The sequence below is a fragment of the Leiobunum rupestre genome, chromosome 7, assembly GCF_980474605.1.
Source record: "Leiobunum rupestre chromosome 7, qqLeiRupe1.1.hap1, whole genome shotgun sequence".
Taxonomy (NCBI): Eukaryota; Metazoa; Arthropoda; class Arachnida; order Opiliones; family Sclerosomatidae; genus Leiobunum; species Leiobunum rupestre.
The window spans coordinates 59,189,676-59,212,556 of NC_143390.1; the positions used below are offsets into that span (position 1 = coordinate 59,189,676).

At 34.9% G+C, this 22,881-nt stretch overlaps 1 protein-coding gene across 1 annotated transcript in view; it reads left to right on the plus strand.

Annotated features, from left to right (window-relative positions):
• Window positions 1–22,138, plus strand: part of ath (ATP-dependent RNA helicase DHX33) — a 71,276-nt gene extending 49,138 nt beyond the window's left edge. The window contains exons 18-23 of the mRNA XM_090152766.1: window positions 1,680–1,746; window positions 2,206–2,310; window positions 2,449–2,582; window positions 2,655–2,721; window positions 3,753–3,862; window positions 21,446–22,138. Of these exons, the coding sequence (XP_090008892.1) occupies window positions 1,680–1,746; window positions 2,206–2,310; window positions 2,449–2,582; window positions 2,655–2,721; window positions 3,753–3,862; window positions 21,446–21,530 (568 nt within the window). The 3' untranslated portion in view covers window positions 21,531–22,138. The remainder of the gene's footprint in view (window positions 1–1,679; window positions 1,747–2,205; window positions 2,311–2,448; window positions 2,583–2,654; window positions 2,722–3,752; window positions 3,863–21,445) is intronic.
• The last annotated feature ends 743 nt before the right edge of the window (window positions 22,139–22,881 follow it).

A 22,881-nucleotide genomic window follows, 5' to 3' on the forward strand; every position in this document is an offset into this window, starting at 1 on the left:
GCCATTAAATCTTGTTCTTACACATTCATCTGTTGCTGTCTTTAAATTGAAGAATGAAGAACAATGGGGTTGTGCCGTATATTCACAAAAACACTTATTCTTATTAGTATTCGCATTTTAAGTGCCGTTTGGTATTATTATTAGTAGAGGTTGGGTGGTTCATTGTGCAGCCCAGTCTCAGAAACAAAGCTCTCTCGATTGCAACCTGTGCATAGTAACAAGATGCTCAAACCTTTTAAACCACAAAAAAATAACAGACACAAAGGACATGAGAGGAAGTTTCTTCCTCTGCATGTTACACTATACATAGGACTCCTACTGATGCCAATCAGATGCAGATGCCAATTTAGCTGGCAATGACCGAAGAGTAGACCCGTAACCAACCTGATGCTGCTCTTCTCTTAGAGAGCGAGGGCAGCTCAGTTGCTCTTTTCTTAGAAGGCCCAGGGATAAATTCCTTGGCCTGCCTCTGACCATCTGTCGCAAGCCAAAGCTTGACCTGTTTTCAGCCATAGTGCCATGCACATAGCTGCGAACCCGACCATTAGGTATTGAAATAGCAGGTTTAGCACTCAAGAACCTAGCGTCCACACCCTCATTAGCCAGAGTGTCGGCCCATTCATTACCATGAATGCCCCTATGACCAGGCACCCAAAAGAGTGGAACCCTTTTATGGGTGCTAAGTTCTGAATGGAGATCCAAATAGCTAAGAATGAGTTTAGAAGTGATACTAGCCTAGCTGATAATTATTATAATTATTATTTATTAAGAGCCTGAAGGGCAGCCTGGCTGGCCGAGAAAATCTGAAGTTTAGTCTTGCTCCAATAAATCTTCTTTTGACAGAAGTCTACACAGAAGCAAATGGCAGAAATCTCTGCCTGAAAACCGTGGCAAGAACACCAAGGCTCTCTAAAAAGCCAAACTTCTTAGTTTGACAGTAAACCCCAGCTCGCACCCCTGAGCGAGTCTTCCAGTCATCTACGAACCAAACAATTTCACCTCTGGTTCCAAAAACTGGCCAGTCTAAACGACTGGTGTGGCTACATTCCCAATTAGCATACCTCCACCAACCATTATGTAGTAACTGATAGGCACCCATAATTGCCACCTCCTCTATTTAAGAGCATAATAATATTCAGGAGCACCTCTAGAGAAGCGCCTGGGGCAGATCTCATAGCTCCTGTAATGCGGACACAGGCCAGCCTCTGCACAGTGCGTAATTCTGCCTGTACGAAATTAAGCACTACCCTTGACCACCAAACCACTGCTGCAAATATGTCAGCATGGGCCTGACTATCATAGTATAGATCAAATAAACAACCTTTGGGCTAAGACTTGCTTTTAGTACCCCGAACTCTCCAGAATAACATTTTAGCCTTCTTGATTAATATCCAGATGAGGCTCCCATTTTAGTTACTGTCGAGAATGACAACGAGGTACTTCAGTTGATTTGACCAAGATGGTCCCAAAGAAAGAATTATCGTTTAATAAGTCCTGTAAATTCCTCTAAGTGAAGGGAACTAGGTTCGTCTTATCAGGATTGATGGCGAGGCCAACCTCCCTACACCAGCTCTTCTTTGGTAGCAATACTTGTTGCCCTTATTTTTTTATTGAGTGCTCTTGTTCTTATGATTACCAGGCAATTATTCTTTTTGCTTATTTCTTTATTTGATTTATAGGGATGAAGTTATTTCTATAATTTCTATGTTATCTATTGAGTCGATCATTCACATTCCAAGTAGCAAGGTGGGAGTGATTTTGTTTTGGTTTTTAGCAAAATTACAATCAGTAACCTGAGTCAATCTTTTTTTATTTAGGAATGACATATTTTTGTCTTATTTTATTTTTATCTCTTTTTCCTTTTTTCTGTTCTTATTTAATAATATTTGGAGTACACTATTCCATTAATTATCTTTGTACTTGACTATCCTTTTAATAATCTGTCATTCACTATCCTTTTAATAATATTAGGAGTTCACAATCCCTTTCATAATTTTTCACTTCACTGTCCCTTTAACCATTTTTGGTTCATAGCTATGCCTTAAAAAGAGTTCACTATCCCTTTAAGAATATTCTGTGCACTATATCCCTGTAAGAATATTTTGTTTGACTATCCCTTAAAGATATTTTTATCTCTCTCTTTAAAGCAGATAGTTACGTATATATTTTTTGTTGTTATGACTTTATTTCCTCGAATTATTGTAGAAAGAGCTGGCTAAATCTGTTCTGAGGAAATTTGAATCAAATGAAGGGGATCATATTATGTTGTTAAACATTTACAAAGGATATAAAGGTTCTAAAGAATCTAAGGTTAGTTGCTTCAACTTTTCAATAATTTTATTAGGATTACCATCTTTTTCCATTGTATTTGTTTAATATTTTGACCGTTTGAGACTTTCCAGTCTGAAGTTATGCTTATTAAACTATTTCTGGGTTGCTTTTTTACAGGAATGGTGCCTAGAAAATTTTATAAATTATAGAAATATGCAAGTTATTATGCAAATTAGAAAACAAATAAGTGAATTATGTGTGAAAGCGGGAATTCTACCAAAGAGCTGTGGAAAGGATTTTAGCAATATCAGGTAATAATTAATTGAACTGTTTTGCTTTATTTCCTTAAAATTTACTTCTGTTGAATTTTTTATTTTATGTAGAAAATGCTTCGTATATGGCTTCTTTATGAATGTAGCGGAGCTTCAGCAAGGGGAAGAGTATTTAACGGTAAGTAAATACTAGTTAAATTATGCATTAAAGTAGTTGTTGTGGCGTTCATATAAAATAAGTGATGTGCAGGCACATAAAAGTACTTGAGTAATTAGTAGTAAAAGGTTAGAGGAGTGAAGTTTTTTTTACAAACGAACAGCCTATGGAACTGTTCACAAATGAGGAATAAGTTTTGTGACTTAAAAGTAATATTTCATTCCCAGAACCTAATTTGGGAATTACTTTAAGAAAAAGTAAATGCCTGCTACAGAATCACTTTTCTGAAACGCTAAGGCAGCGGTTCCCAAAAGGTGCTGGGGTTCCGCGGAAAGGTCACAGGGGTTCCGAGAATTCAAAACGTGGCCATCTTTTGTTTGCATCAAGATTCTTTTAAGTTAAAAATGAGTTGGGGTTCCGCCAGAATTAGGTGGATATTTTAGGGTTCCATAGCAAAACAAAATTGGGAACCGCTGCGCTAAGGTATGCCCGAGTCAAGTGGCGGAAAAGAACGAGATATCTGAAATTTCAGCTAAATTTTTCAAAACATTTAAAGGGGAAGGGCCAATATTTAAACAGAACCTTTAGACGATGTAAAAATTAACTGTACTTCACAAGTCTAATCAAAATTTAAGTATTAACCTTATTTCTAACCAATTTTTAAAGTTACTGATTTAGTTTATCTATCTTCAAAAAGTCATTTTGTGTTTTGTGGACAGTTCTGTAGTGTTAAAATGAGCAGCGTTAAATGGATAAATTAAAAATTGATCATTTATCCACTGAGAGGTGACTGCACTTGGTATAGTTTTTCATCGTTGTTAAAGTATGCTAGGAAAATTTAAACAGCTGCAGCAAGAATGTATTTTTTATAGTTAGGTAGATTGACTATGTTGAGACTATCTGCGGGCATCATGGTCTATTTTACCCTCGACACGAAAAGTTTATGTAAAACATTAATTCAACTAGACAGGAGCTTCCACTTGCTTTCAATCAATTTTTTTTTTTTTTGCAAAATGCAACTTTTGTAAATTTCTTTCATTATTATGTTTCAGATTGATCGGCGTCAAAAGGTCGTGACCCATCCATCATCATGTATCTTTAGATCTAAACCCGGCTACCTGCTATTCAATGAATTAGTTCAAACTTCAAAATGTTTTATGAGGTAATGTGCCAAATACGTTTTATTTTCAGTTCTTACTACAGCTTGGTTCAATATTTAGTATCTTTTACTTACGAAATATATTTTCTGTGAGAGAAACGGAAATTTAATTTAAAAAAAAATATTCTTACATGACTAATGTGCTCACATTTTTTCAACAATTTTTGTTATCGATTGAATGTGATATTTACTAACGTATGATAGGCGCTTCAATTTTGGTAAGGAAATAATTTGCTATCTTTAATTACATGTCGATGGTGTGCGCTTCAAAAGTTGATATAAATGTTCAGGCTATAAGCAACGCCCTTATATATGCTTGCCAATTCAAAAATAGTGATGAATTTAATTTTGATTTCAGTGACCCGTTATCTCAGGGAACGAGTTTTTAAACTTTTTCCTGTTTTAATTTCTGTGGCTCTGGGCTACCGATCTTTATGCCGACATTTTCGGGTGACTTGATTTTTCTACCGGGCAAAATGAAATGTGTTAATGAATTCCCTCACCTTCAAAGCCATATTAAGGTGCCGCTCCCGCTTTGAGAGAACAAGGTGGCCTTCTCCGTAAAAATTGACTTCACACCTCAAACTCCCATTTTTAAGAAATCAGTGGTACTTCTTAGCACTAAAAAGGCAGCGATTTTTGTAACTCCTTCATAAATTTCGTGGTGGAGCTACATAACTGAACGATATAATAATTACTTTGTTGTGCGCGATACTACCTTTACATCATGAGCTTTGGCAGCCTTATCTACCTGATTTTATACCCCAACATGGCATCATATTGTCGGCTTTTCATGGCTGACATTAACAAAGTTGTCTATCGTAACAGTAGTGTTTATGATGAAATCATGGTAAAAGGCGCTTCAGTACACTGCCATACCATTTTTTTTTCTAATTTTTTGTTAAAAAAGTTCGCAAGAGCATATCTTTTTTTTTCATTTTACGTGATACATATTTTCTATCACAAATCAAGTATCATTGTTGTTTATTTGGTTCACTCGTAGCCCCCCTGTCTAAAAAAGTATGATATAGCTAGCTTCTGTAATCTGGCGTACGTGGCGCGGCCTATCAAATAATCATTAGTTAGTTCATCGAGAATTGTCTTATTTTTAAAAGTGTGTAAAAGTATTTTTCTAATACTGGTATCGGCCAATATCGGGTTAATTAAGCCGATATTGACTGATACAGATATTAGATAACAGTAGCTGCGCTAAGGTTTTTTCACAGGTGGGCTAATTATTTGTGGCCCCTAAGAATTTTGTGGCCCTTACAACTTTAGTGACCCCTTATAAATTTTCCAGGAAGCGAGAAGAGCAAGGACGTTTTATTGTTGCGGCTCGCGTCGCGTTAACTGGACCCCCTATGACCTTGTATCCGACCTGGAGGGGACACTTGCATGCCCGGGGTATTTTCCTAAATTCCCTTTCTACTATCTTATTGAGTAAACAAATTGATTTTGAAAGTTTTTTTTCCAGAAAAACTTTTCTTGGCAATAAAACAAATTTCTAGAGATAAAGAAATTCATAAATTCAAATATGTGGCCTCTTAATTATAAATATGTGGCCCTTTTAATATAAATATGTGGCCCCTCTCAGAAATGCAGGGGGCTAAAGCCCACTTCAGCCCACCCTTAGCGCCGCTACTGTTAGATAAATAGGCCAATATATCGGTGCATCTACTAATTTGCGCCAGATGAGATTGTTTTGGGTTTTTTTGGCGGAGAATGTAGCACTTGACGCGCAGATTGCGAAGTGATTTTTTTTGGGCCGCAAATGAGAATTTGTTTAACTAAATTTTAAAAAAAGGAGTAATTTTAGGAGATTAGCAACGTTTTTCTGAAAAATAGTTGCGTCGTGTATCCGCCGACACCACATTTTTGGCGCACCCCAGCCCCATTCTGATAATTAACGGTGGGCCATCTGGAATCGTACCTAGTGGCATCGTAATTAGTGAAATCGTAAAAAAAAATAACTCAAAACTAAGAAGTGTAAAAGTAACACTAACTGAAACTAAGAGTGAACAAGCCGCGGTGTGGGCGACAACACGACGAAGATAATTACATCCAAAACACTTAAAAGACGTTACTAAATTCGAAGAATTTACAAAACTTTAAAATTCCCCGTATTGGCGCCTGACGAACTTTAAAATTCCCCGTATTGACCGATTTCAAAATAACGTTTTTGCACGCGACAATACCTTTACATTATGAGGTATAGCAGGCTTATTTACTTGTTTTTATACCTTAACATGGCGGCGTATTTTCACGCGCAAAATGAATTTAAAATCCACTAATTGGCGCCTAACGGCGCCGCGTACTCACTTCGCTCGAGCGCTGGAGGCGCGCGGCGCCTCCCCAACCCCATACTAAAAACTATGGGCCATCTATAACGCGACCTAGAGGACAGTACCAAGCCTTACGCATCAAGTATATAATTTTAATTTACCTAAATAATAACAAAAAACGTGGAAAGGTCAAAAAAGTGTAAAATTTTAAATTAAATTAAAAAATGAAATAAGCGTTTGCGGCCAAAAAATACAAAACACCTAGAAATTTCCAAAAATTAACAAAACTTCTAATTTATTTTATAAACTACCGGATTATCACGTGGAAATTATTAGGACTGAAAAACACGTGGTGTCGGCAACCAAAACTGAGGTGTCGGCGAACACACGACGAAAATAATTACAACAAAAAACGTGAAAATGCCCAAAAATGTGCAATTTTTTTAATTAAATAATAATTTGCGGCCAAAATAAAAAATACCCTTGCTATCTACGTGACAAGGTCTATCAGACGCAAACAAAATAAAAATTAATGGGGCCGCTGTAGTTAACTTCACCCAAAATGGGAGCCGAAACTAACTCTATCACAGCACAGCCTAAAATCTTGTGGAGACCCTGGCATTTTATATGCAGCCCTGTGATTCCATGAAGCCCCATTTGAGAATCACTAACATTTCTATTAGGTCGATACCTTTAGCAAGAAAGTCATTATCCCCATGTTTAAATAAATACAATGTTGATACCATCTTTAGGGTTGTTCCAATCTCCTACACTTGGTACCCTTGCTCGGAACGATAAATGACTAAGCCTAGCAAGTTAGCAGACGTAAATCCCACAGCTTATCAGTTTCTCACGGTGACCGCTACGCGGCTCTATTTAAACTGAAAACGTTAATTGCTCTATTACGTTCCAAATCATGTAACGCTAAAAGAATTGTAAATTTTAAGAAGTAAACTTTATTTGCGTTCACTAACTACATCAAGAGTGAATTTAATAAGTCAACACTCTCCCATCCCGGAGATAAGGTTAAAAAAAGCGCAACGCGTTCGAGGAAAAGAAAATCCGTTAATTTTGAAGTTTGTCTCGCCTTGGGGCTATTAGCGGCAGGCTTCGTCGGAAAATTAAGAGAATATTTTCGGGGAGGTCTGCAGACGACTAAACTTTTGACCCAATGAACGCGAGAAACGAAACTTTTTCCCAGGAAAAAACCCGAAATATTTTCATTTATGCGAGAATCTTTTACGCTACTCTGTTTATAGATGTTGCGATATCGTTTATATTTACTTTGTTTGGGATTCTGAAACAGTCGTATTTGCCGAAAACCTGTTGGGTTCACTGAGATTTGAAGAGGGGAGAGCAAAGTTGATTTACCAACTGTATCAAAATCTTTCCAAGTCACTTGCCAAATGAAGTTTTGATCAGCAGAATTTTAATTTCACGGACTGAACAAATTATTGAAATTTCTATAGAATCGATATGTTTTAAATATCGTTTGAGCCGAGATATATCTATAATCGATTTAACGCTTGTCACGTGGCTAATGATTTAAATGTCCTAAAATTGAGATGTCGATTGAAATTAACCGTTGAATTGAGATATCGTTTTAAATATTGCTTGAATCAATGTATCGAGTTAAATACATTTTAATCTATATATCGGGTTGAATATCGTTCACATGGATATAACAGTTAAAATTCCGTAATATCGAGATATCAATTGAAATGTCCATTGAATGGAAATCTCTTCAAAATATTGCTAACGTCGATATACCGGTTTAAATATCGTCATAATCGATAAAACAGTTTAAATATCCGTGAAACCGAAGAAAGGTGATATCGTTTAAAATATCCGTAGAGACATAGCTTGAAATATCGATTAAATCGAAACATCGATATAATAGATACAGCTTGAAATATCGGTAGAATCAAAGGATCGGTAATATAGATACAGCTTGAAGTATCGATAAAATAGGGATAGAATCGAAATATTGATGAAATAGAGATATAGCTTGAAATATCGGTAGAATCGAAATATTGATAAAATAGAGATATAGCTTGAAATATGGGTAGAATCGAAATATTGATAAAATAGAGATATAGCTTGAAATATCGGTAAAATCGAAATATTGATAAAATAGAGATATAGCTTGAAATATCGGTAGAATCGAAATATTGATAAAATAGACAGCTTGAAATATCGGTAGAATCGAAATATTGATAAAATAGACAGCTTGAAATATCGGTAGAATCGAAATATTGATAAAATAGACAGCTTGAAATATCGGTAGAATCGAAATTTCTATATAATTGACAGCTTGAAATATCTGTATAATAAAGACATAGCTTGAAATGTCGATAGAAAAGAAATATCTATGTAATAGAGATATGGCTTGAAATATCGGTAGAATCGGAATATCGATGTAATAGAGACAGCTTGAAATATCAGTAGAATCTAAATATCGATGTAATGGAGACATAGCTTGAAATGTCGATAAAATAAAGACAGTTTGAAACATCGATAGAATCGAAATATCGATGTAATAGACTTATAGTTTGAAATATCGATGTAATATATTTATAGCTCGAAATATCGGTAGAATCGAATTATCGATGTAATAGACTTATAGATTGAAATATCGGTAGAATCGAAATATCGTTGAAATAACAAAATTATAGTCGGTACGCTACGAGAAAAGGGACTGCAACATTTTTCTTGGCTGTGGTCGTCATTTCTATTGGCGTCTTCATTTCCTCGAGCGTGCATTAATCATAAAATGGTGAGCTGGGCTTCCGAGGACTGCAACTGTGTTTATTCCTACAGTTTTATTTGGAATTTTACGTTTATTGTTTTAGGATTTAACGAACCGTGAAGTTCACGCCTCGCTGCTCCCACTTCCGCTAATAAATAATGTTATATTTGGAACGGAGTGATCGTCTGGAAACGAACGTCTTATGATTAAATTGATTTAAATCCAAACACGGGCTACTAGACCTAGCAGCGGTTCCCAATTTTCAAAAAATGGCGAACTTGATAACGTCATCAGCAATGAATGAAATTGAACCGTTGCTAAGTTTCTTCGCTTCGAAATAAAACTGCCCCTGGTAACTATAAATATTAAAACTTTTAGCCATGGTTTATTATAAATTGTTAAATTTTAAAAAAGCTGCTACTTCATGACTTAGAAAAAAACTTTATTTAAATTAAAACAACCGTGGTAAGTTGGTTTAAATCAAAAGAAGCCTATTAAAACGGTTTGAAACAAAACAGCTCTGCTAAATTGATTTAAATCGAACAGTCCTGGAAAGTTGATTTAAATCGAACAGTCCTGGAAAATTGATAAAATCGAACAGTCCAGCTAAAATTGATTTAAATCGAACAGTACTGGAAAATTGAGTTAAATCGAACAATCCTGGTAAATCGATTTTAATCAAACAAGATTTGGAAATCGATTTTAGTAAAAGAAGATTTGTAAATCGATTTAAAACGAACAATCGTGGATAATTGATTTAAATCGAACAATCCTGGAAAGTTGATTTAAATCGAACAGTCCTGGAAAATTGATAAAATCGAACAGTCCAGCTAAAATTGATTTAAATCGAACAGTACTGGAAAATTGAGTTAAATCGAACAATCCTGGTAAATCGATTTTAATCAAACAAGATTTGGAAATCGATTTTAGTAAAAGAAGATTTGTATGTCGATTTAAAACGAACAATCGTGGATAATTGATTTAAATCGAACAATCTTGGAAAGTTGATTTAAATCGAACAGTACTGGAAAATTGATTAAATCGAACAGTACTGGAAAATTGAGTTAAATCGAAAAATCCTGGTCAATCGATTTTAATCAAACAAGATTTGGAAATCGATTTTAGTAAAAGAAGATTTGTAAATCGATTTAAAACGAACAATCGTGGATAATTGATTTAAATCGAACAATCTTGGAAAGTTGATTTAAATCGAACAGTCCTGGAAAATTGATTAAATCGAACAGTACTGGAAAATTGAGTTAAATCGAAAAATCCTGGTAAATCGATTTTAATCAAACAAGATTTGGAAATCGATTTTAGTAAAAGAAGATTTGTAAATCGATTTAAAACGAACAATCGTGGATAATTGATTTAAATCGAACAATCTTGGAAAGTTGATTTAAATCGAACAATCCTGGAAAATTGATTTAAATCTAGTAAATAATAGCATTTGTATGTTTGCTACCGAAGTCTGTTTCGTGATAAGGAAGAACGGCCGAATTAATATACTAGACTTTCTAAACCGACAATGTCAGCCTCTTGTTTTGGGCACGAAACAAAGTTCAAATATGTTTGAGAGAGGATTTTCGCGGCCCGTTCTTGAATTAAATACCTTCACCCGGTAGTGATTTTTTGGCGTTTTGGAATTAGGGATATTTTACCCTCGAGGCGCCACAAGATTGATCGTCATTTGGCGACGTGTGAAACCTCAACGTTCGTACTTTTCCGCTGTGGACTTTTCTTCAAGTCGAGAATAACGCGTGGCATTCTGTTCGGTTTGCTTTCTAGGCAAAAGTTGACGGTTTTGTGCCGGGTTAAAATTATTGATTCTTATAAATGACGGGGAACCATTAAATATGAGATAGGTATCGTTTAATCGATTTCGTGGTTAACCGATTATTCGGTTGCCGTCTAAATTTTCGATCCTACTCAATTTCGGATTATTTATATCTGGATTCAGCCTTCTGCCAAAAATAATTGATCATTAATTTTTTAGGATAAAATACGAAAAATGTTCGAAAAACAAATATTTAAAAAAAAATATTCGGAAAATGTCAACAAGAAATTTTAGTAAGAAACTAACAGTTTTCTTGTAAAAAAAGTATTCTATCCTCGGGGAAAATATTTCAAAAAAGCTATCAATTTTTGAAAACCATTTATCAAATTTTAGGAACAATTGACCAATTTTTAGGAACAATTGACCAATTTTTAGGTACAATTTTACAATTTCTAGAAACAATATACAAATTTTTTGAAAAAAAGTTAAATATTAAAAAAAAGTAAAAACATTTTTATAAAAAAAGTAAAACAATGGTAATAGGCCCGTTAAATTTAAAGGGGAACGGCCAAGCTTTTCCAAATATGGCCTTATTTCCGTATCAAAAGATTAACAAGACGATCAATATACTAACAAGTACCTTTTTTGTCTTGAAAAAATAGTTTTAGGCGCAAAAAGTTGAACGAAAAATAACGCCAGGTGTTTGGGTTCGAATTTTCGCCGCCATCTTAGGGGCTGCCGCCAGCGCCTCTAACCCCGTATGAGCGATTTGCGAACTATCATAACTTTTAAAATCGCGCAATTTAGGTCTCTTATAACTGGAACGCGCCGCGCGTTCAAAACATATTTTTTGCGTCTTCAGCAGCGCGCGCTTTTACGTTGTTTTTATACTCACCAGGTGTCACGGCGGACGCGCGCTTTTCGATTTCGGGAAATTTATTTATTTTATTAAAAATTAACCACTCAATATTTTATTAAAATAGGAAAAAAACAACGATTTTTAAAAGTACACAAGAATGTTTATTTAAAATAATTGACCCGACTAGTTTCGGTCGCGTTAGTGCACCGTCATCAGGGGTATGACCCGTTTACATTAGTACCGTTTAATTTATAACCTAGTTTTTTGATTTTTTAGGATAACAATTTTTTCCAATTATTCAACCTATCAATTCCTGGTCCGTAATCGCGATTTAAACATTTATTTTCGTTCATCGATTTTTTAATAAAGTAAGCTTCTGAAATATCTAATTCTATTGAATTTTTACAATGTTTTTTAAAGTAAATATAACCTCAGGTATTTGGTGTGGAACACCAACGCTTGCAGCTCTGACCGCTCTTGCCTTTCGCTTTAAAAAATGTTTGGCGCCACTGTACAGCGAAATTTGAAAAATTTAAGGGGTCTTCCATAAAGATTGCTTTGCAGGTTATATTCCCTTTAAGTGTGGCATTCTCAAAATTAATTACATGATTGGTTTGTGATACATGGGTAGCTAAGGCGGATTTTTCAAATCGCTTATGTTTAACGTCAGCGTAATGTTCTTTTATACGTTTTTTATACTGCGTTCAGTCTGGCCTATATATTCTTTATTACAGTCACATTTAATAATATATATACCTGATTTATCTTCTGTTTTTATCGGGTCTTTCAGTGATTTGAAACGATTAGTTAATTTGTTCAGAGGTTTAAAAGCAATATTACAGTGTAGCTTTTTTTTTAAATTATTAGCAATTTCATGAAGATTAATTTTAATTTCATGAAGATTAATTTTAATTTCATGAAGATTAATTTTAATTTCATGATGATTAATTTTAATTTATGAAGATAATTTTGAATTTGATGAAGATTATTTTGAATTTGATGAAGATTTATTTTAATTTGCTGAAGATTTATTTTAATTTGATGAAGATTTATTTTAATTTCATAAAGATTTATTTAAATTTCATGAAGATTAATTTTAATTTGATGAAGATTTATTTAAATTTTAAGAAGATAAATTTAAAGAAGATAATTTAATATTACAATCCGCTGCACTCGAATTACTAATACCAAGAATGTATTTATTTATTTTCAGGGAGAATGAATATGTTGAGTTTATTTTTAGCGTTTCTCTAATTCCACCCGTTGTGCCCCCCGGTATGCTCCTCCGCTTTAATAAAATCAAATAATACTGCAATCTCATTGGTTCTTAAAAATTACGTTTTCCGACGCGATTAACGCTGCTGCGAGGACGCAAAAAATAAGACCGCCTCCTTTTTCTCCCCCCCCCCCCCTTAGCGTGAGGGGGTTAGGGCCTCAACGTGTCCGTCGATCGTCTCGACATATTCATTCTCCCTGAGAATATATAAATACATTCTTGCAGAAGAAAATAGGGGGAAGTACGCTTCTAGTCAGCTTTGGAAAGGCGTCACTTTTCACGAATTTTCGCGCTAAAACGGTTTGGCGGGAAATCGCGGATGATTACATCGTTTAAAAAATCAATTTTTCTTAAATTGAACAATTGTGACATATTGTACTTCTCATTCTCTGCTAATTGAGCTAAGGCGTATTTGCTTTCGTCGTTTATAGCCGTGTTGAATCAAAACAAAATTGGAACTACTTTTTCAGTTTGGTTTATTATGCGTAAAAAGGCATTTTCGTGGGTCACACGACGACTTCTACGGCTCAAAGCTACAGATACGTACTTCCCCTATTTTCTTCTGATTCTTGCTAATACATTTTCAATGGTAACTGACATAAAACCTTAAAAAATCGATAATATTCCAGTTATAATCAAATAAATCTATTTTAAAAATCAAGAACACTTTAGTTTATTAACATAATAATATTTCTGACAAGATTAGTTGGTATGATAATCCGTTTCGTCACTGAGAAAGTGGCTAAGGACTGTGGCAACTCCGTGATTTAAATGCCAGGTATTTAAAATGAAAAGAAAACAACATTTAATTTGATGAATTGTTAAATCGAAAGACAAAATTTACTATTTTAAAACACTTGATTAAGTCATTTCGAAATTTCTAAAAGTCGGGCAATTTGAAAATGGGTCTAAAAGTCGGGAAATTTGAAAATGCATCTAAAAGTCGGGAAATTTGAAAATGGGTCTAAAAGTCGGGAAATTTAAAAATGGGTCTAAAAGTCGGGCAATTAGAAAATGGATCTAAAAGTCGGGAAATTTTAAAATGGGTCTAAAAGTTGGGCATTTTGAAAATGCATCTAATAGTCAGGCAATTTGAAAATGGGTCTAAAAGTTGGGCAATTTGAAAATGGGTCTAAAAGTCGGGCAATTTGAAAATGGGTCTAAAAGTCGGGCAATTTGAAAATGGATCTAATAGTCGGGCAATTTGAAAATGGGTCTAAAAGTCGGGCAATTCGAAAATTGGTCTAAAAAATAAAAAATTAATATACAAGTATAGATAAAGGTCAGTCAATTAATTTTTGCTTGTAAAGAATAACGTTTATGATAAAATGGATAAAAATTGCCCAATTTTTACATAAAATAAGTTGGAAAAATCCCCGGAAATGGCTCAGGAAACCCTAGTTGAAAACTCGGAACCAGTCCTTCTGTGTACAGTTTGCAAGTCCTCTCCTCACTGGTTAAAGGGAGTTCCTCGGTTTCCCCTTTCAAATTTTAAATTTGTTGAGGCTAACTATTAACGGTAATACTTATGGTAGAGAGAAGTTGGCGTGAAACACTGTCCACCTGTTTAACGGCATTAAAGGTCATTAGATGACTTGGGCTTAAGGTGATGCCTTGGCTTTTTATTCCTCTAGACCCAGTTTTCGACGGTTACAATATTTCAATGGTTTTTTTTCAGGGTTCGAATTAAAAAACCCAGCCCAAAAAAACCCCACATTCAAAGTTTTGAATTTAAAAAAACACATGTAGAAAAGTTTTGGAAGTTCATTATGTTTGAAATTTCAAAAATATTCTTACAATGTGTTAAGAACTTAAAAAGATTAAAAAATCTAAGAAGACTAACTTACTAAGAGTAAGATTATTAAGATATTACTTATAATATCTAAACAACCTTATATCTAAATCGCTAATAGACTATTACCAGTGTTTTGGTTCAGCGCGGAAATATCTATAGACTTTCACAAGTTTCATTGCATTTTCCGTTCCAAGTCGATTTCTGAGTTTCGACCACACAAGTCAAAGGATGAAAAACTCTTTCTAGTGATGCTGAACTTGCAGGACAGCAATGCAAACCCCAAATAAAAATACAAAAACCGTCCCCCAATACGCCGCTACTCGATTTCTTCCATCATTTTCCATCATTTTGCCGATGAAAAGGCCTGAATAACATTTTCCTGCATTAGTGATTTTGGATACATTTCGTTCTCAATTTTGAAAGCAAGAACTGCGGGGAGAAATTCCGGGTGAATTTCTTGAACCCATTTTTCTGCTGCTTCTTTTTGGTCTTGAGTGAGATTACGCCCTTTATATTTTGGATCCATCAGATTACTTAAAAAGTGACATGGTGTCATGACCTGGGCAAATCGCTTCTGAAAATATTTTTATACGGACTTAAAGGGCAACGCGAGTGAGCTGACCTTTGTGTGCCTATGTATGCAAAGTGCGAAATTTACGGTAAACTCTGCGTGGTCTCGCCAGTACCGAAGGGGGGTGTAGGGGGTTAAAAGGCACGTTTCCTTTTTCTTTTTTTGTCACAGAGCTTGCGTTGCCCTTTAAGTCTTCATTATTAAGGCAATCAATCCATATTTCCACTGAATCTGAAATTGTTGTTGAAACAGCCTGAAGTTTATCGAGAGCCACAGCTACTGCGGTAAGTTGTTTTTGTAAGTGTTATTGTCCAATATTTTGGCTATTTGTGTGTCAAACCTTTCTTCATTTTCAGTCCTGATTGAAACATAAATATGGTTCTAATGCAATCTGGATGAGAGTTCCAACGTGTGTATTTGAGGCATAACCCCATTCTTTTCCCGTAGCCATCCGTGTGCTAAGTGTACATTCCTGAAATACTTTTGAACTTCAACTACATGTTTTAACACAGTTTTCGGTGTAACATCTTTCTCAACGAGGTTCATAAAGTGTGCTGAGCACCCGTAGGTTATAAGTTGCAGATTATTCTTCTTTAAAATGTCTCGCATTTTATTCATCTTGTTCTCATTATCTGTGCATACGGCAAAAATCTTTTTACCAAACTTTTCTTCGACTATTTTTATAGCTATTTCAGCTTGTTCAGCGCAGTAATCGGCATTTTTAGTGACAGCTCCACCGTGCTCCAGCATCAGTTGCTTCTATTAGAAATGGCGTTGAACCGGTGTAGATACTCGTTGCTAGTATGGGATCATTTCTTATATTTGACCATCCATCTTGAACTAAAGTCAAGCTTGAATTCTTTATATCTTCTTTTAGTTTTTCATCGACTTCTTTCGCTGCATTATCCAGAAGTTGTCCACCAATCTGAGCAGCTCTAGGAGGCTTGTAGCCTGGTCTAAGTGCTGTCATCATCGTGACGTACTCCTTGCTTTCAGCTACATTAAAAGCTATATTATTTGCATTAAAAACGTTAGCTACAGCACTGTCAATATATATCTTTTCCTCATCCGAGGTCTTTAGCGTTAAGTTATCCATTCGCAGTTGACTTTTTTGTCTTTTTGTTTTAACTTTTGTACCTGTACCAGAACTTGATGCTGATGACAATATATAAGTTATATCACTTAAAGGGAATATAACCTGCAAAGCAATCTTTACGGAAGACCCCTTCAATTTTTCAAATGTCCCTGTACAGTGGCGCCAAACATTTTTAAAGCCGAAGGCAAGAGCGGCCAGAGCTGCAAGCGTTGGTGTTCCACACCAAATACCTGAGGTTATATTCCCTTTAAAGGACTTTCTGGTCTATTAAATTCTTCAACTAATGATAATGTAGAGGCATTGGCTGATGCAGCACTAGTACTTGGTTTGTTTATAACCATTTCTAATTCCGATTCCATTTCACTAACAAGGAGAGTACCCGAGGTGTTTATTGCCGATTTAGTTCAAAGTCGGCCGTAATGTAGACCTATATGAGATATGAAATTTCCCAAAAGGAGACGTTGCACTACCCATTCGATTTGCCATGGCAACCGAAAATGTTTTTGACCACTTACAACCAAAATAAGATTTTTTCCTTATTTTACCCAAAATTTGTTACAAATTTACCCTAAAAATGTTTCAATTTACCCAAACTTGATGAAATTTACCTAAATCTGGTCCAAATTACACATTTTGTGATTTTCAAAATTTTTCAAAATTTTCATAGCTAGGACAGGACCCTGTGAAACCGAGAAAATCCCATGCTTTTTTAAATGGAGATTTTATTGTTTTAAGTGATCAAAAACATTATCGGTTGCCATAGCAAATCGAATGGGTAGAGCAACGTCTCCTTTTGGGAAATTTCATATTTCATATAGGTCTACATTACGCCCGACTTTGAACAAAATCGGTAATAAACACCTCGGGTACTCTCCTTGTAAGTTGAAGATTATAGACTAAATATAATGTTGCTAGTACTATTCCAACTAGTAGGTTATGTAGTCTATAGTGTGACTAGGTCTCCTTAGAAATTTTAATAGGCGCGAAGGTACATCTGACACACTTTTAGGTCTTATGTTACTTTTGATACCACCTAAAAACAACCGTGGGAGCATTATACCATTCATACTATCTATAAACAACCATGGGAGCATTATACCATTCATACTATCTATAAACAACCGTGGGAGCATTATACCATTCATACTATCTATAAACAACCGTGGGAGCATTATACCATTCATACTATCTATAAACAACCGTGGGAGCATTATACTTTTCATACTATCTATAAACAACCGTGGGAGCATTATACCATTCATACTATCTATAAACAACCGTGGGAGCATTATACCATTCATACTATCTATAAACAACCGTGGGAGCATTATACTTTTCATACTACCTACATATAAAAAACCGTGATAACATTATACTATTCAAACTACCTACTTATAAACCACCGTGGTAGCAGTGTTAGCTGGCCATGGTTTGTACAAAATAGCGGAGACCACATTTTGGCGCTAAGTGGTTGGGAAAATAAACTGTCAAATCTTAGGCACCATCTACGCGTTCTCCGTAGACGTTTTCTAGTACGTGGTTTAATCGCTATTACGTCAATAAAGCCGCGTTCACACTAGACACTTTGGAACCGTTTTAAAACGGTTTCTAAAGTACAAATTGTAAAATTTTACTGTCGAATGTATTTATCGTATGGCTATTAATACAGTTGACACCGAAAATATTAAATCTTAGCTTTCGAAACCATTTAAAAACGGTTCCAAAGTGTCAAGTGTGAACACGGCTTAATTGTTAATCTCAATCCGAAGAAGCGGATGCGGTTTTTTCCCGAAGAACCTTGACACTAACCCACTTCTTGGCAATGAAAATATAATAAAGAATCGCAGCCGCCCCCTCGCGCTGCAGGAACGGCGCGCCAGTCCGTTGACCCACATCGCGGATCCTCGTTTCCTGGATCGGAAGGCTCCGGTTTCCCATTTCCCAACAAATGGGATCTTCACGCGGCGCCGAGATAAAAGATTGTCTCTCTTGGAATCGAAGACACGTTCGCCAAATCTAAACAAGTTCGCTTAATCCTCAAAAGATCGTTGGCGTTGACTTTTAAAAGTTCCGTTTATTAGAGACACTTTTTATGGCTATCTAGTCTTTTGAAAACGAAAAGTAATACTTATATATATTTTGGTAAAGAAGGACCCACGACATGGAAATCCGTGTTTGGACAGAACTATAGATAGAAACTGTATAACCTACTGGTCGTCTTTCTGGTTTTCGTGTACCCTACTTTATTAAAATAATTCAAAGTGTTTAAGCTAAGTTTAAAAAATGCGCTTTGTTTGTTTTCAACAGGTCAGCGAAAAGCATAGAGCTTTAGATGGGCTCCTTTGCGGTATTTCAAGCGCTTTTGGAAACAAAGTTTAAACTATTTGCTAAACTATTTTCATGGTTAAATTTATCAGTTCCAGACGTTCGAGTTTGTAAATTTGGACTCCCTATTCGTTTGAAATAGCAGGTGATCTTCTCGTTTATTAATTGTCCAGACAATTGGAAACTACGAGCGCTGCTTTCTCTGAGTTCTCTCTCGCGTTTTGCCGAAAAATATTCTATGTCCGCAAAATAACTAGGAAAAACTCTTAAAATATCTATAGGAAGTCTTTTAAAATATAAAGAGTTAATATTTCTAGGAATTACTAAAATTGATGGGAAGTTTTGGACATTAATAGAAAGTTTTTATTATTTCTAGAAATTTAGAAATAAATCTAGAATTTTTTCTAGACATTCAAAAATGTTTGTAGAAATATAAAAATATTTCTAGAAATGTTATTTAGTTTTTCCCGGTTCGCGCCACATAGCAAATTCTTCACTGATACCAAAACATAGCTACAAAGAAACACGAAGATGTCTATCCCTTCCGAAATAAAAACCGAAATAAGAGCGCGGTTATCTCTTCTTAAGTCAACCACGAAGAGTTTGTTTTTAAGTCGTCGTGAGAGCGTTTCTTTGTCTTCGCGGAACCGGTCGCTTCTTTATTCCGCTCCACTTTTTATTTTTCTCAAAACGGCGTTTCTTTAATTGGAGTTAAGAGCGACCCCCCGAAACATTGTCATTTGACGCTCATTTTCAAATGTACGAGACCATGGCGGGTTTCTTTTCGGCCACATTTCGCGTCGCGGTTTCTCTGCAGCGCTGACCGAGATTTCTCGAGTGTTGCCCATCGCGGGCAGTTCCGAGAAGCTGCTCTTGTTTTACTGTTTAGCGATATTTGGGTTAAACCACGAGGAAATCTGGATCGATTACGCAATTTACTGATAACGATATTGTACCGATTTATTATCCTTTATCCCAATTTATCGATAACGATATTGTACCGATTTATTATCCTTTATCCCAATTTATCGATAACGATATTGTACCGATTTATTATCCTTTATCCCAATTTATCGATAACGATATTGTACCGATTTATTATCCTTTATCCCAATTTATCGATAACGATATTGTACCGATTTATTATCCTTTATCCCAATTTATCGATAACGATATTGTACCGATTTATTATCCTTTATCCCAATTTATCGATAACGATATTGTACCGATTTATTATCCTTTATCCCAATTTATCGATAACGATATTGTACCGATTTATTATCCTTTATCCCAATTTATCGATAACGATATTGTACCGATTTATTATCCTTTATCCCAATTTATCGATAACGATATTGTACCGATTTATTATCCTTTATCCCAATTTATCGATAACGATATTGTACCGATTTATTATCCTTTATCCCAATTTATCGATAACGATATTGTACCGATTTATTATCCTTTATCCCAATTTGAACCGATTTTACGAGTATACCGGAATTAAACCGATATTTCAATTTTCCCGTTAATCAAACGATATCAGTATTTTTCTCGATATTACTTTATAGTAAATTAACAGGTATAAATATCTTAAATGATTTGATGAGCAGTATATAACGATATACAGATTTTCATGGTACCTTTATTTTTACCGGTATTCATCCTAATAAAACCGAAATCGGACTTAACATAAGCCGCGTTCACACTAGACACTGTAACCGTTTTAAAACGGTTTCAAAAGATCAAATTGTTAAATATTGCTGTCGAATATATTTATCGTATGGCTATTATTACAGTTTACACTGAAATTGTTCAATTTTATCTTTCGGAACCATTTAAAAATGGTTCCGAAGTGTCTAGTGTGAACGCGGGTATATAGTATCACGATTTAAATTTATTAAACCAATATCAGACCGATTCCGATACTTTAACAGAACATCAAGAACTATTTGTCATAAGCATATATCAAGGCAATATGCCATTGCCAAATTGAACTTCGTAATTAATGCGCAGTTAAATAGTTTTGTGTTAAATTTCGTAAATCGCAAGCACGCACGCCTCGACTAATTTTGAAGCTTTTACGAGATATCAAAGCGAAATTCAGAATTGCGCGTTTATTAGTATTGCGAACTGTTAGACCCGAAATCAGGTTTACGCGATACGATTTTATACTATACAATATTCGTTTAGTGCAGCGGAACTCGCGAATGCTTGTTTTAAATCCATTTATTATAATTTTACCAATATAACTACGTTATCTAGTATATATGTCTAAATTATTTGACTTGCCGACCGGTGACTTGCCTTGCCGACCGCTGTGTGCCCGTCGTTCCCCTTTAGGAGCTCTCTCCAAAGGGTTTGACTCTTTACCTACGAAGGTAGGGTGTCGGCTGGGGTTGCTAAAGCATCCACTCTTAATCCCACTTCTGTGTGCGAAGTGGGGATTGGTCAACCAATTGCTGCACCTTCTGCTGCGTTGAGTGGCTTGTGTCGACGGTGCGACCATCAGTAGTAGGGTACTACTACCCATGCTGGATTTGTCACCTGTCCGGGCTAGGTGGACGCTGGCGTAGGGCACTATGATGATAGACCTCCGGTGGTTTGGCCCCTGTTGCTAGGTACACCGGTCTATAAATTCAGACACACACTGACTTTCCGACAGGGTACTTGACTTCTAAGTTATATTAAAATTTATAATATATTATTCTATACAATAAAAAAGTCTAGTATAATCCTATAAATTCCAAATAATAATCGTATTTTTCCTAAAATTTACTTGGGTAATATTTATTTTTGCTACTGACCTTCCTAAAAAATATTGACTCAAAAATAAATGTACCATTTTGATTACAGGAACGTCATGTGCGTCGACCCGGAATGGCTGAAGGAAGCTGCTCCCCAATACTTCCACCGGAAAAGACTCTCCGTGAAAACCTGATCATCGTCGACCGGCTTCGACTTTTATCAACTTTCTTAATTTCATTTTTCCGCCTTCTGAAGCTAATTATCTCCATAATTAAAATTTCTCGTTACTTCTTTAACAAAATGATAATGCTTTGAGGCATTTGTAAATATCGTACTGATAATGAATTTAAGAAATGATAATTGTAAAATAAAATCAAGTGCCGCGGTTAAATCAATCTAAAATTTGACCACAATGTTTTTCAATTATAATAATTTTTATGTAATTGTATTGCGTGTTACATTATTAAAATTATAATATTGTAATAATTAGTTTTTGACTATGAATTCCAGTTTTTTTAATTTAAAATAAACCTGAATCGAAAGGTAATCTTAACTTAAAGCTTAACCTAACCTAACTAAACCTTTTACCCCGACGTTAATGTGCGCGCGTTAAATATTTATTAATAATATTAATAATAATTCGCTGGGCTAATACCACCTAAGGCCCAAATCATCCAGCGACTTTTAATGCCGGGTTACAAGCGCAGGAGGTTGGTGGCGAGCCAACAGCTAGCCTACACTAACTATTACCGTTGACTATGTACATGTAAATTATATATAATAAAAAATGTGTTTACTTTTTGTAGATGGTGTTATTTTACAAAATGTAGATTGATTTTAAATATCTAAATATGAAACCCATTATCAGATTTCGAATTACAATTGTACCAAGAACTTAATTATTTATCAGGGAATTTTAATTATTTGTATACACGGGGAATTAAATTTTATCTTGGCACTTTTTGAAGGTAATTTTACTCTAGATATATGACAAATTCTATGAGAATCATTTATTTCGTTGAAAGTTTGGGAATTTTTTTCAACATTGCAATAACCTTTTTATTGAAATATAAATCAATTTCAAATTTTTAACTTCTGATAAAAGTTACATATAAAATGAAACTTTTGCCTTAAAAGGTTAGGGATAATTTCTTTAAGTGGTCAGGGAATTTGAACTTGAAAATTTGGTGGCAACCCTGATTATAAAAATATCCTATGGTAGGGTATCTTAAAGGTCATCGATATGTTTTAATCAACGTTTTAATCTTTCAAATCAGGAGATCATTTGGAATATCGATATCAGTTGAAACAAATAATATCAGCTTAATATCTGTAAAATATACAGGTAGGTTGAAATATAAAATTGCGAGATCGATTGGACTATCAATTTCAGTTTAATATCGAAATCTGTACAACCAAAAGATCGGTTGAAATATCAATTAGACTAATATCTGTGAAATAAAAAGATCGATCAAAATTTCAATATTAGGTAAATATATCTGTAAAGTCAATACCAATTTAATGTTGTTGATTGAAAAAAAACT